Consider the following 13,664-nt stretch of genomic DNA (forward strand, 5'->3'; position numbering starts at 1 on the left):
GGTTTCTTAGCTCTTTCCTCCTTTGGGGCAATGGCCTTCCTTAGTTCCACATTTGGCTGCTACTTGTACAGAGAATCGCTCTGTACTTGTTACTCTTTCCCTCTTGAGGGTGATTTCCGAGGCTTTATCCCCCCGGGCAGAATTATTGGTTCAAAGGGTGTGAAGAGTGGTGTAGCTCTTGCTAAATATTGCAGTTGGGTGTTGTGTGGAAGGTAGGCGCGTGCATACGTGTGCGTGCGTGTGTGCGCGCGCGAGCGCACACACGCACGCGCACGCACGCACGCACGCATGCACGCAGCCCCCTCGACTGGTGTGTGATGGCCGTGTGGTGGCGCCGTCCGGGCATGGTGAGCAGATGCTGGTGAACTTCTCTGCTGGCTGATGTGTCCTGAGGAATGCAGTGGGCTCCGGGGTCTGGACACCACCAGGGCCTGCAGGATGGCCCCCTCCCTGTGTCAACCCCTCAGTGCCTCCTGTACTCCTGTTCCTGCAGACCCCCCGCCGCAGGTGGTCCCTGTCCCCAACGTGACCGTGTCCTCTGGAGAGACCGCCATCCTGTCCTGCCGGGTCCTGGGCGAGGCCCCCTACAACCTGACGTGGGTCCGGGACTGGCGAGTCCTGTCGGCCTCGACGGGCAGAGTCACCCAGTTGGCCAACCTGTCCCTGGAGGTCAGGGACATCACCCCCAGTGACGGCGGGCGGTACCAGTGCATGGCCAGCAACTCCAACGGGGTCACGAGGGCGTCCGTCTGGCTCCTGGTGCGAGGTGAGGCTGCTGTCCTCCCAATTCAACACGATACCTAGCATTTCCCTCCAAAGCCCATCAATCCATCCCTCTGCCCAGATGTCACCTCTGGCAGGCAATGTCAGCCCTTTCAGTGTTTTCTCAACCTTCAGAGGAAGAGGATTCTGTAGCCTTCCAGCCTAAGTGTAGTGGTTCTCACTGTTGGGAATTTCATCCTCATATCTGACCTAAATTTCTACTGCTGTCGGCCAAGCCAATTTCATTGAGTCCTGTCCTCTTCCCCTGCCATTGAACACCTCCATTACCTACCCCTCTCAATATGCAGGACAGAGATGGAACAGTGGAAACTTCCGAAAGCCCAGAGATCAGACGTGCTCGGCAGGGGTTGGGTAGCGCCGACCAGATGGGGGTGGAGGAGGCAGTGGGAAGAACCCACATCGGGAGTGCTGGTGCCTGGATTAGGTACTAACCTAGAATTTAGGTACTAACCTAGAATTTAGGTCCACCCAGGATTTAGACAGATCCTCCTCCCTGGGGTGCTATCTCCCCAAGTGTAAAAGTGAGTGTGTTGGAACAAGTTTTCTCCCTTATGCTAGTGACTTTTGATTGACTGCCTAGAGTGTGTTGAGAAGGATTCTGAGGCCGTATCTAGGCCACTGGTATGGGAGGGGCGTGTTTGCCATGTCTAGATGAGATGGCCCACGACGTGTGTTTGAGCCTGGCAAGTCTGTGCACTGTGAGCTTTCCGAGGGCCAGGATAGAACCTACGTTTGCAGCCAATACTTGGGCAGACCTTGAGGTCCACTCAGGCCTCCAGCCCTGGCATCTCGACAACTCCCTAAGCCTCTTCAAGGTGCTCAGCTCAGAGCAGAAATCCAGGGAGCTCAGGGCTCCCACTGGGGGGCGGGTGGTACGGGGAATTCAGGTCCCCGTGTGGCCTGCGGATGTGCCTGGGAGGCTGCCTGGCAACACTCCCCAGTTCCCCAGCAAGCTGCTCCCAAGGATGCAGGCCCCTTGGGACCTCTGCTTCCTTTTTCTACACTGGCTGTGGCTGCCGGGAGGGGCCGGGGGCCCAGGGCTGGGTGACTGGGACAGCACAACTGCTCTGACAAGCTCCTCCCCACCTGTCCACTCTCTGAACTACAGAGGCCCCACAGGTCAGCATCCACGCCCGGTCACAGCGCTTTTCCCAGGGCATGGAGATGAGGGTCAGCTGCTCGGCCTCTGGGTACCCTGCACCCCACATTTCCTGGAGCCATGAGGGTCATGCCCTGCAAGAGGACAGCAGGTGAGGGCTCAGGGCTTGGAGGTCTGGGACTGGGAACAGGTGGACTCCCAGGGGAGCTCTCTGAGCCTCAGTCTTCTTAACTATTAATATAAATGGGGGGAGTAGCATTTGCCCTGCCTTCTTCCTGGGCTGATTTGAGGCTGAGGAGACACATCACTTGGGAAACATAACAGTGTGGGCTCAGGGGTCAGGAGCTACAGCTGCAGAATCCAACAGACCTGTACTTGAATTCTGCCTCTGCCATTCAGGCTGTGTGACCTTGGGCAAGTCACCATACCTTTCTGAGCCCCATGAATGAAAAAAGAACATACGTAAAGTGCTGAACACACAGCCTGGCACAGAGCAAGCGGTCAGTGTAGAATGGTGTCACCAGTGATGTCGTTAGTTAATTTGTTATTAATAAGGACTGGGGCAACCCCATGTGACCCGACCTAACCAGCCCCTTGCTGTTGAACACGTTTCATGGCACGACTCCAGAGTCCGCGTGGATGCCCAGGGAACCCTGATCATTCAGGGAGTGGCCCCAGAGGATGCTGGGAATTACAGCTGCCAGGCTGCTAATGACATTGGCACAGACGAGAAGACGGTCACCCTCTACTATGCAGGTACTCGGGTCAAGGGTATCTGCAGGAGAAGGATCTCCAGCCCATCCTCCCTCACTCCTTCCCGTCCCCAGATACTTACTGAGCATCTACTTTGTGGCAGGCACTGGGGCTACAGCAGTGAACGCAGGGTCTCCATCCAGGTGGAGCTTATATTCTAATGGGGAGGCACAAAGCAAACATGCAAACAGATAAATAAGGTACTTTCAGATGGTGAAGATACTAGAACAAGCGCAGAGCAGGGTGGTGTGATGGAGTGACGTGCCCCTGGGCAGAGAGGGGAACGGCTGGTACACACAGGACCAGACCCTTGCCGCAGATGGGAATGGGAACAGCGTTCCAAGCAGAGGGATCGGGTGGGGCAAAAGCCTGGAGGTGGGAATGAGTCTGGGCTGCCCAAGGGGCTGCAAGGAGGCTGGCTGGAGTGAGGGGGCGGGGGCGGGGCAGGCAGCCCCTGTAGGGCCTTTAAGAACCTTGTAGGATTTCGGCTTTTATCTCAAGATCAATGAGGAACAAAAGGGGGGTTGGTCCCGGGAGTAACTGGCTTTGTAGAAACCAGCGGAGGCTACATCTTTCTGGGGTGACTGTCCCGGTTGGTGGGGGTTGGGGAGGAGGCAGGTGCTCAGCCCCACCTTGTCCCCGCCGCCCCTCCCCCAGCTGCATTCTCTCTCCAGGGAGTCTGTGGGTTGGTCCCCAATTCCCCGTCTGCTCCCCACACAGACCCACCGTCCGTCTCGGCCACGAATGCTGTGGTGCTGGCCGCCGTCGGGGAGGAGGCCGTGCTGGCGTGTGAGGCGTCCGGGGTGCCTCCGCCCCGGGTCATCTGGTATCGAGGTACACTGGGTGGGGGGAGCGGCCCGTGGGCGATCCCACTGGGGCCCTGGAGGGTCAGCTTTCCAGGACGGTCGTGGGGGGCACTCCGAATGGGGTGTCTGGAGAGAGAGGACCGTTTCTGGCAGCCCCACTCCCATCCCCAGGCCAGCGTCCACGCAGCTAATGCAGGTTGGCTCCGTGGTTAGGAGAAGGATCTAGAACAGACCTCGACTTGAATTCTGGCTCCCCTGGGTGACCTCAGACAAGTGACTTGGTATCTCTGAACCTGCTTCCTTAGCTGGAAAGTCAAAGATAGGTGGTTGTATGAGGATTAAATGAGTCCATGTGTGCAAATTGTTTACCACGAGCCTGGCGCACGGGCAGGGCTCAGTGTTCTTAATGATGGTGACGATGGCGATGTGGTTATCTGAGAGCTAGCAATAATGTTAAGAGGGCTGTTCTGAGGCTCTCCTGAGTTAACGAGTGTAGAGGGTTTTGTCTGTGCCAGACGCTGAGCTGGAGTTTGATTGAACAGGAGCTGCTCTTGCGCCCACACCAGTGGACCTGGGTCCTGGGGCTCCTGCCTCAGACTTTCCAGGGGCAGAACACTGGGCTCCTTCTCAAGCACAGGCACCTCCCACCTGGATGCACTCCAGCCTTTGCAGCACCTGTCTGTGATCTTGTCAGAGCCTCACCTTGACATTGACAGGCAGAGTTAGCTCAGAGTTTGAGCATTTTGTCCACGGTCACCAGCTAGTGGTGGCAGAGGCCTCAGGACTCCTTACTTTGTGCTCAGGTCACTGCCTGTGGTGGCTGAGAGCTCTACCAGCCCAGCCTGGGAGCCCCTTTATAAAGGGGGGGTCTCTCAATGGAATGTTGCTCAGCCTTAAAAAGGAGTGAACTTCAAGCTGTACAATGATGAGAATACAGTTACCGCTTAAAAACGGTTACGATAATACATTTTATGAGTTTTATTTAAAATTAAATTAAATTTTTTCTTAATTTGACTCCTATGGCAAAGAAAAAAAAAAGAATGAAAAAGAAACAAAAACGAAAGAAAAAAAAATCAGGCTCATAGCAGCTGCAGTGTAGAAACTTCCCCCTGCTTCTAATTTGCTGAGTGGAGAAAAAAATCCTTTATTTATGATATTTTCAGAGACATTTGCTCTAGTGTGGTGTATTTAAGTAGTAAAAAAGTAAAAGGAAAAAAATTTTTCTTAGTTTGGAAAAAAGCAATGAAGTTTTGACACAACATAGATGAACCTCGAAAACATTATGCTAAGTGAAATAAACCAGACACAGAAGGACAAGTATTAAATGATTCCAGTTATTTGAGTGGAATCTCATATATGAGATGCCTAGAATATGCAAATTTATAGAGACGGAAAGGAGAATGGTGGTTGCCAGGGGCTGAGGGACGGGGAAATGGGGAGTTAGTGTTTAATAAGTAGGGTTTCAGTTTAAGAAGATGAAAAAGTTTTGTGGATGGGTGGTGGGAACGGTTGCATGACAATGTGAACGTACTTCATGCCACTGAATTGGACACTCAGAATGCTTTAAATGGTAAAGTTTTGTGTTATGTATATGTATGTAGCACAATTTTAAGTGTAAAATATTAAGTTGTAAAAAGAGTTCAGACTCAGCGTGGTCCCTCAGGCCTCAGGAGGGGGAGGCCTGGAGTTGGGGTGGGGGAACAGTGCACGAGGGAAATGAGAATAAGGCCTCAAAGAGGCAGAACTGGGGGGGAGAGTGGTCATCTCTGTGACCCTGGGCTCCTCCCAGAGCTGATCCAAGCCTCAGTCTGCACCTGAGCAGACGGCGGGGATCCCGGAGGGAGGCCCAGGCAAGGAGTTCTTGGGTGATGAGCCTGTCGCATGCAGGGGAACAGGCTGAGACTCACTCGAGATCAACAAAGGGGCTCAGGGAACTGGACCCAAGGGTGCTGACTTTAAAATTGTGATAAAATTCGCCTAACATAACATTTACCGTCTTAACCATTTTTAGATATACAGTTCAGTAGCATTAAGTATATTTACATTGTTGTACAACCATCACCACCATCCATCTCCAGAACCCTTTACATTTAGCAAAACTAAAAATCTGTACTCATTAAACAATAGGGGTCCTGATTCTGGGGGGAAATCCCTCCCTCACCCGCACCCCTCCAAGGTCTCTGCTTTGTGGAGTTGCAGGAGCCCAGGGTCAGGAAGGCAGCCTGATCCCCTGGCCTCCTGTGGTAACCATGGGTACCTGCCTGATGTTTTCTCATCTTTGGTCCAGAGGGTCTTGAAATGATTCTGGCCTCTGAGGGCTCCAGCTCTGGGATGCTGCGAATCCCGGTGGCTCAGGAGAGGGATGCTGGCGTCTATACCTGCCGAGCTGTCAATGAGTTGGGCGATGCCTCTGCAGAAATCCGGCTGGAGGTTGGACGTGAGTGTACACCTTGTCCCCACTTGCCCTGCCCCTGCTGCCTTCCCCCTTCCCCGTCCCCCACCACCTGCCCTATTTCTGAGCAGGGAGGAGAGAGTGGTACCACGTCGCCTGCCAGTGGGGAGTTTGCATCATTTGGATCCAGAGCACGTGGGATGGGGATTTTAGAGGGAGATGGTATATGTGTTACCTCTTGCTGTGTAACGAATTGCCTTAAAACTATGTGGCTTAAAACAATAAGCATCCATTGTCTCATGGTTCTGTGATTCTGGGAGTGGCTTTGCTGGGTGCTTCTAGCTCCAGGTGTCTCATGGGATAGCAGTTAATACCTTGGCCGGAGATGTGGTCATCTGAAGGCTTGACTGGGACTGGAGAATCCACCCCTAAGTTCACTCATGTGGCTGTTGGCAGGAGGCCTCTGTTCCTTACCCAGATAGGCTTCTCTAGAAGGCTTCTTGTGACATGGGTTTTCCCAGAGAAAGTGAGTCAAGAGGGATAGAGATAGAGATAACGTCCAAGGTGGAAGCTGCAGTCTGTATAACCAGTCGCAGTCTTGGAAGTGACATACCATCACTTCTGCTATATTCTGTTGGTCACACAGACCAACACTGGTATGTGGTGAGTGGGAGGGACCACTCAAGTGTGAGAATCCCAAGAGGCAGCGGTCACTGCCCATCACAGAGATAGTTTGGTTCCAGCATGGGTGTCGTCATCCCTGAGACCTGAGTTCCAGTCTTGTCTTCATCACTTACCATCTATGTGCTTTGGTCAAATCATTGACCCTCAGTTTCCCCATCTGTAAAATGGAGCTGACCATACTACTTCCTTTGTTGGGTGGCTGTGAGGCTTCAGTGAAATCAGATACACAATGCTTAGCACAGGGTTTGGCCCATTGTGAGTGCTTAATAAAGGGAGAAGCTATTATCCCCTTTTTACAGATGGGAGGTTTGAAGTCTTCTGTGGCTGGTACATGGCCTTGGCTGTGATTGTCATGATGTCTAAGTTCCAGGCCTGGATCCTGGGCACTGGGAATTGCTCGGAAGTTGTGGGCACAGCTCCTTGGCGTGCTGAGCCGGAGCAGATTGTACTCTGAGGGTTGACTGTGGCCATGACGGGAAAGACAGGTGCTGGGAGTTCTAGGGAAGTGCAGTGAGGCTCAATCGGGAGGGTCTGGCCCTGGGGGAGATGGTGCCAACTCAGGCTTGGGGATCCTCCCCATCTGTTCCATCAGCTATTCCTCCAACATGTGGTCACCTTGTAGCCAGGCCCTGTGCCCCAGACCCTGTGTTGGGGCTACAATGGCATCTGCCTTTGTGTTGTTCTTGGTGTCCAGAAGAGAGATGGTAAACAGACCATTAGAATACTCAGTGTACTGAGAATTTGGAAGTGGCATCCTTGGGTCCTGTGCCCAGAGAAGGGGGCTAAGCCAGCAGTGGAGGCCGGGAAGGCTTCTTGGAGGAGGTGATGTCTAAGCTGAACCCAGAAACAGTCAGGTGACGAGCTGGGGAACAGTGTTGCAGGCAGAGGGAACAGTGTTCCAAGCAGAGGGAACAGCATGTGCCGATCTCCCCATGGCAAGAGGAGTAAGGCAGCGAGTGAGGCACAGAGAGGGTGGGGAGGGGATGCCGGGGCAGCTGCCCAGTTGTGGGTCACTCCCGGCCTTGGGCTAGGGAGCCTGGTGGAGTTTGGGCTTTGTTCTGTGGAGGCGGTAAGAGGTTTCTAAGGAGGAGATTGATGTGCTCAGACTTTCCCTATCTAGAGTGCACTGTGTGGCTGAGCTCTTGGGTGGGGTGGGGTGGGTATGGAAAGCCACAGGCCTAGAGCCTGATAATAAAAATATAATAAGTCTTCCATGAAATCTGCCACGTGCCGGGCCAGCGCTAAGCACATTTCATGTACTAGCATATAATCCTCATAACAACCTTTTGAGATGGATTCTACATTATCCCTTTTATAGATGGAAAAAACGAGGCACAGAGAGGTTAAGTGCCTTGCCCAAAGTCACACAGCTGGTGAGTGGCAGAGCTGAGATCTGAACCCAGGGTCCGGGCCTTTAGCCCCTGGACTTGATCCTGATGCTCCCAGCAAGGAGGGCTTGGATGTTGCTTCCCCACTGTGAGCCTCGGGCTCCTCACCTGCAAGATATTTCTGGATGTTGTGTGAGTGAGAGATAAGAAAGGCCTCAGACACAATGGGCTCTGAAAAATGTCACTGTCATTGTGATTAGTCAGTAGGTTCTGGGTGAGCAGAGAGGGTGCTCCAGGGAGGGCTGCCCTTGGCATTGTTACAAGCAGTCATCCTTTGCTCTGTGTCTAATTTCTATCCAGCAAAACCTTATTTCTTTGGGGCCCAGGCTGACATGCCTGTTCCTTCACTTGTTAGCCATTGGTCTTGGGGCCATTTCCCCAGGTGAGAGGTGGGGGGGGGGATGGCTGGCATCCCAGAGGCAGGCTTCTGGGGCACGGGGCCACTGGTGGCCTCTGGCTTTGAGGTCAGGGACGGCATGGACAGTGGCCCAACACCTGTGTGTCTGGGGCGAGCTGGCCTGGCAGCAGTGGTGGGAAATTCAATTTCCTGCCCATCTGGGTGGCAGCTGTGTTGCAGCCTTCCTGGCCAGGCTGGCAGAGCCTGCCAGGGCTGAGAACGCGTGGGCACTGTGCCCACTTCCTGCTGTTCAGCTGGGAACTGGCTTCCTGGTGGTATTTGGGGCACAGGGAGGATGGCAGCCTCCTCCTGTACTGCCAGCAGGTGCCTTATTTGTGGACCAAGCCTGCGAGGTGATTTTGCATCCCCTCTGGACCTGGCATTTGGCTGATAAGAGTCCTGGATCAATGTCCTGGTCCTGCTGCTTGTTTGGCCAAGTTATTTACCTTTCTGAGCCTCACTTTCATCATCTCTAAAATGGGGATGATACTGATAGAGGCTGTTCACAAGGTCCTTGAGAGATTTAATGAGATAATGTGCTTCACTCAGGGCTTGAATAGAATACCTAATCAATACACGGCCTGTGGGCTGGACCAGGCTGACAAGGGCCTGGCGAGGCAGAGTGAGGCGGAGTGATTTTCACACGGCTGTCGGCACCGCTCCTGGAGCTCAGTGATCTCTCTATTACTTTTTTTTTTTTTTTTTTTTTTTTTTGGCCACGCCACTCAGCGTTCGGGATCTTAGTTCCCTGACCAGGGATCGAACCCATGCCCCCTTCAGTGGAAGTACAGACTGAGTCTTAACCACTGGACTGCCAGGGAAGTCCCACTCTTTCTATTACTTTAAAACTGCCCTGAGCTAAGTTCCCTTTGCCCTGCTGGATTTCTCTCTAAATGGGTGTTCACTCAGCCCTCTTTCTATCCTCTCATTTTAGTCTCTGCTTCTTATTCCCAACTCGGAAGCCCCTGATTGCTGGGTGAGTGAGCAGGGGAGCTGGGGGTGTGCTTTTGTGGGAGCAAAGACTCTCTGGCTAGCCTGGGGGAGCAGGAGAGAAGCAGAGCTGGGCTATGTGGCCAGTGTGGTCAGTATCTGGGTGGCTTCTCTATCAGGCACAACAGGCAAGGGCCCAGAGCCCGTGATACTTTTAGGGCTGCTGGACAGGGCTCTGATTTTATTGCCATCAGAAGAAAACAGTGAAGAATAATAAATAGATTAAAAACGAATCCGGATTGTGTTTGTCTTTATAAACAGTCATAAAATATCATTTAAAATATTTTTTTAGGGGACTTCCCTGGTGGCGCAGTGGTTGAGAGTCCGCCTGCCGATGCAGGGGACGCGGGTTCGTGCCCCGGTCCGGGAAGATCCCACATGCCGCGGAGCGGCTGGGCCCGTGAGCCATGGCCACTGAGCCTGCGCGTCCGGAGCCTGCGCCCTGCGATGGGAGAGGCCACAACAGTGAGAGGCCCGCGTACCGCAAAAAAACACACAAAAAACCAAAACTTTTTTAGGGAGGAAAGTCATCCTGCAGCCCTGGCCAATGGGGCTGTGGCTCCAGGCTCGACTGAATGATCTTTCTATGGGGAAAGGAGTCTTCCCGGGAGGCAGATGTGGAGGCCATCCCCAGCGTTGTCTCATTCACAGATACCCTGGAATTCCCTCTAAATGCAGGGCAGGGCCTGAGGCCAGCCTCTCCCGTGGCCACCCTGCCTGTCTACACAGACTTTGGGCCTCAGATGCCCTCCGTCTTCTGACCGAACTGGGTCAGGACTGATTGAAACTCTCCTTCCTGAGCTGGTGCATCCCCACCAGCTCTGCCCCACCGCTCTGAGCCACAGGAACCGGGGGGATGGTGGAGGAGGCTGGGGGGCTACGGGGTCTCCAGACAATGGTAAAGAGTCCTGGAACTTTAAGATACTGGAACCAGGGTGAAAATAGTTATACCTCTTTCTGGTTGGGGAACTGAGACTCAGAGTGGTCAAGGGGTTCAGCCACGATGCCCAGTGCGGCAGGGGCAGCAGGGGGGCCCTGCCCAGGCTTCAGGCCTTCAGGCTGGTGTCCCTTGCCCTGGGGCCCAAGTAAGAGGGAGGGACGGCATCACCTCTGTCAATTTCACTTTGCTGGGCAATCCCTGGGGGTGGAGGGAGTGGCCCAGCAATGCTGTTAAAGGAAGTCTCAGCTTTGGCCACACCCTCCTGTCCTGCCCCCTCCCAGCCTGGCGGCTGGCGTCCTTGGTGGGGCTGTTCTGTCTTCTGTGGTGTTCCGGTTCCCCCGCACAGAGCTGCGTCCCCGCAAAAGCGCTGCAGCTGTCAGGTGATGAGACCTGTGCCTCTCCAGGGAGCACGGCAGCTGTTGTGATGTCTGGCTGCCTCTGGGCACTCGCAGCTCCTGACCCGGAAACCTGTCCAAGGTCAAGGCAGAAAGGGCTGTCCACGGGGAAATCTGGTGGCTGTGAGGCCAGCTCACGATCCCTCCCAGCCGAAGGTCACCTGAGTCTGTGAGGAGGGGCCTTCGAGCCTGAAAGCAGAGGCGGCTGAGCCTTGCGATGGGACCCTGGAAAGGGCGTGGGGCTGGGAACCCGTCCCCACACCCAACATGCTGCAGGATCAGGGTGGGCCCCGCCCCTCCCTCGGGCTTCAGTCTCCCATCTGCACAATGAGGAGACCAGAGGACCTTCAGCTCTGGTGTACAGGGTTCTGAGGTCCCGCCTTATTTGGGGGACTTCAATGAGGAGCAGGGGGATGGCTGCACAGGAGACGGAGTCGCAGCTTTCTGGGCAGGATGTGAGTCGGGATTCACCTCTGAAAGAAGATGGAAGAGATGCCAGGTTACCCCTGAGTACTAGGGGGTACCAGGTGCGGTGGCTGAGAGCCTGGGTCTTAGCAGCAGCCAGACCTAGGCTCTGATCCCAGCTCTGCCACTGACTTTGAGCTGCACCTGGGGCAGGTTCCTTAATCTCTCTGATCCTCAGTTTCCCCATCTGTAAAATGGGGTTGTGATAATATCCACTTCATGAGTTTATTGAGGCCATGAATGAACTCTAAAAGCACCATCACCATGCTTGTCACTTAGTAGGTTTTCCAAATGCTACCCTTTGTACATGTTATTTGCTTACTATTATAAGTCAGCTGTCCTCTCTCAGGGGAGGAATTCAGGACGAGGCCTGCCTGGAGGAGGGAGGTTTGAACTGTGCCCTGCCGTGGGCTGGGCAGAGCTGGGGAGGCAGGCTCTGGGGGTACCTGGTCCTGGAGCTGAGCCACGGCTCTGCTCAGGATGGGAAGAGGGGAATAGCAAAGCTCTGCCCCCGGGACCGAGGCTCTGCAGGACCAGTGACGCCATCTGAGGCACCTGGATGGAAGACTTTCTTGGATTCTGAGCCGAGGCAGCTGCCAGGCCCCAAATGAGGAAGAAAAGCAACTCGCGGGTGGTGTCTGAGGTTGGGTCCAAGACTGTCTTCCTCCTTGCAGTGATTTTCCAAGTTGTGCTTCTATCTCCCTGGAACTTCCCTACTCCCTGAGGCCAAGAGGGAAATTTGATGTCATGATTTGGATGGATGGGGGAGATTTCTGGGGAGAGACAGCAAGAACAAAAGAGGTGGAGGTTTTTCCACAATGCTGGACGCAATGGGTTCAAAACAGGCCGGAGACCTTCCTGGTTGCGGGTCTGGGGACAGGGACCTGAGGACAGTGCCCAGAAGCCACAGGGAACAGGGCCTGGACCTGTCTGGCATTGGACCTGCTTCTGGCCAGCAGAAAGGTGGAAAGGATCGTGAGCTTCTGTTTTGGGAAATAACCTATTTCCATGCCCGCCCCCCTCCCAATCATGAAAGTAAGACAATGCTTAGAAAAAATGTTTGGAAGAAACACTACAAACCATTAACAGTGGTTACCTTGTGGAAGGGCATGGGATTTAGAGTGCGTGGAGCAAAAGTTAAGGAAATAAATCCTCGTGTGTTGCTTGGATTTTTTTTTTTGCTTGGATATTTTATAACTCAGGTCAGCAGGGCTGCCCTTGTTTGCATCTGTTATCCTGGTGTAATTATTAATATGGCTCTTTTCACTCTTAAGTGTCCCATTTGGACCATAAAGTATAAGATCAAGTTCTTTATAGGCTTCTTTTGATTTTGTAGTAGAGATTTATGTGCTTCTTACAACACGTTCAACAGCAGAGAAGGATGAAGCATGGTAAAGATGAGCTAGAACCTCCCACGAAGTTGGCTCTTTGGCAAATCGTTGCCGGAGTCTAGGAGACCCGTGAAAGGAAGCCCCCGTGGCCCAGGAAGAGGGCAAGGGAGGTGACGCGCAGAGCTGGTGGGGCTCCTGTGGCTGAGGGTGACTTGCAGCCCCTCTGAGGTGGGCTTCCCAGGAGGTGCAAAGAGCAGAAGCAGGAATGTTGCTCCCCCGTATGGCTGGGCAAAGCGGGGTCCCTGAGACCCCACGTAGGGTGTGAGGACTTCACCCTGCCAAAGGGCACTCGCTCTCCTCATCCTCAGGAGCTTTCAGGGTGGACCTGCCAAACTCAGGTTGGCCCCGGGAGCCCTGGATATGAGTCAGGTTCGTGAGGGCGCGGCTGGAAGAGGGAAACGCCCCCAGCGACCAGAGGGGAGGCAGAGGCCTCCGAACAGTGCCCTGGGGGCTGGGTGAGGCTGACCGCTCACCTCCCTGCAGATGCGCCCCAGCTGACAGAGCTGCCCCAGGATGTCACCGTGGAACTGGGGAGGAGCGCCCTCCTGGCGTGCCGGGCCACGGGCCGCCCGTCCCCTATGGTCACCTGGCGCCGTGGAGATGGCCAGCCACTGGGGCCCGGGCAGGGCAGCACGACTGGGCGACCCGATTCAGGAGTGCTGTTCTTTGAAAGTAAGAGATTGGGGCTGAGGGAGGGTGGGCCGGGGAGACAGAATGGCTTCCGACACCCTCAGCCCCCAGACTGGGTGGCCGGGAGCAGGGCCCTGACCCCCAGTGCTGACCATAGGTCAGGCTGTTGCAGGGTCATATTTCAGTTGGGTGACTCTGGTCACGTCACCCCACTACTCTGCACTGGTCACAATAGTGACAATGACAATACGCAGCACCTGGGTTTAGTAACAGGCCACCTGAAGGAGCTATTGCGTGAATAGCACACGTAAATCCCTTAGCACAGTTCCTGACACATAGTGTCATACGTGGTAACCATCGTCCTCACCATCCTCACCATCACCACCATCACCACCATCACCATCACCACCATCACCATCACCACCATCCTCACCATCACCACCACCACCATCACCACCATCACCACCATCCTCACCATCACCATCATCACCACCATCCTCACCATCACCATCACCACCATCACCATCACCACCACCACCATCACCACCACC

General features: G+C 54.2%; 1 protein-coding gene across 1 annotated transcript in view; it reads left to right on the top strand.

Annotated features, from left to right (window-relative positions):
- The window catches only part of HMCN2 (hemicentin 2), a 149,271-nt gene that overhangs the window by 37,309 nt on the left and 98,298 nt on the right, over positions 1 to 13,664 (top strand). Inside the window, 6 exon segments of the mRNA XM_029203622.1 lie at positions 494 to 766; positions 1,892 to 2,033; positions 2,511 to 2,638; positions 3,356 to 3,469; positions 5,729 to 5,878; positions 12,967 to 13,155. Coding sequence (XP_029059455.1) covers positions 494 to 766; positions 1,892 to 2,033; positions 2,511 to 2,638; positions 3,356 to 3,469; positions 5,729 to 5,878; positions 12,967 to 13,155 — 996 coding nt within the window.

This window comes from Monodon monoceros, unplaced genomic scaffold, assembly GCF_005190385.1.
Source record: "Monodon monoceros isolate NGI ecotype Baffin Bay Population unplaced genomic scaffold, NGI_Narwhal_1 Super_Scaffold_5, whole genome shotgun sequence".
Lineage (NCBI taxonomy): Eukaryota > Metazoa > Chordata > Mammalia > Artiodactyla > Monodontidae > Monodon > Monodon monoceros.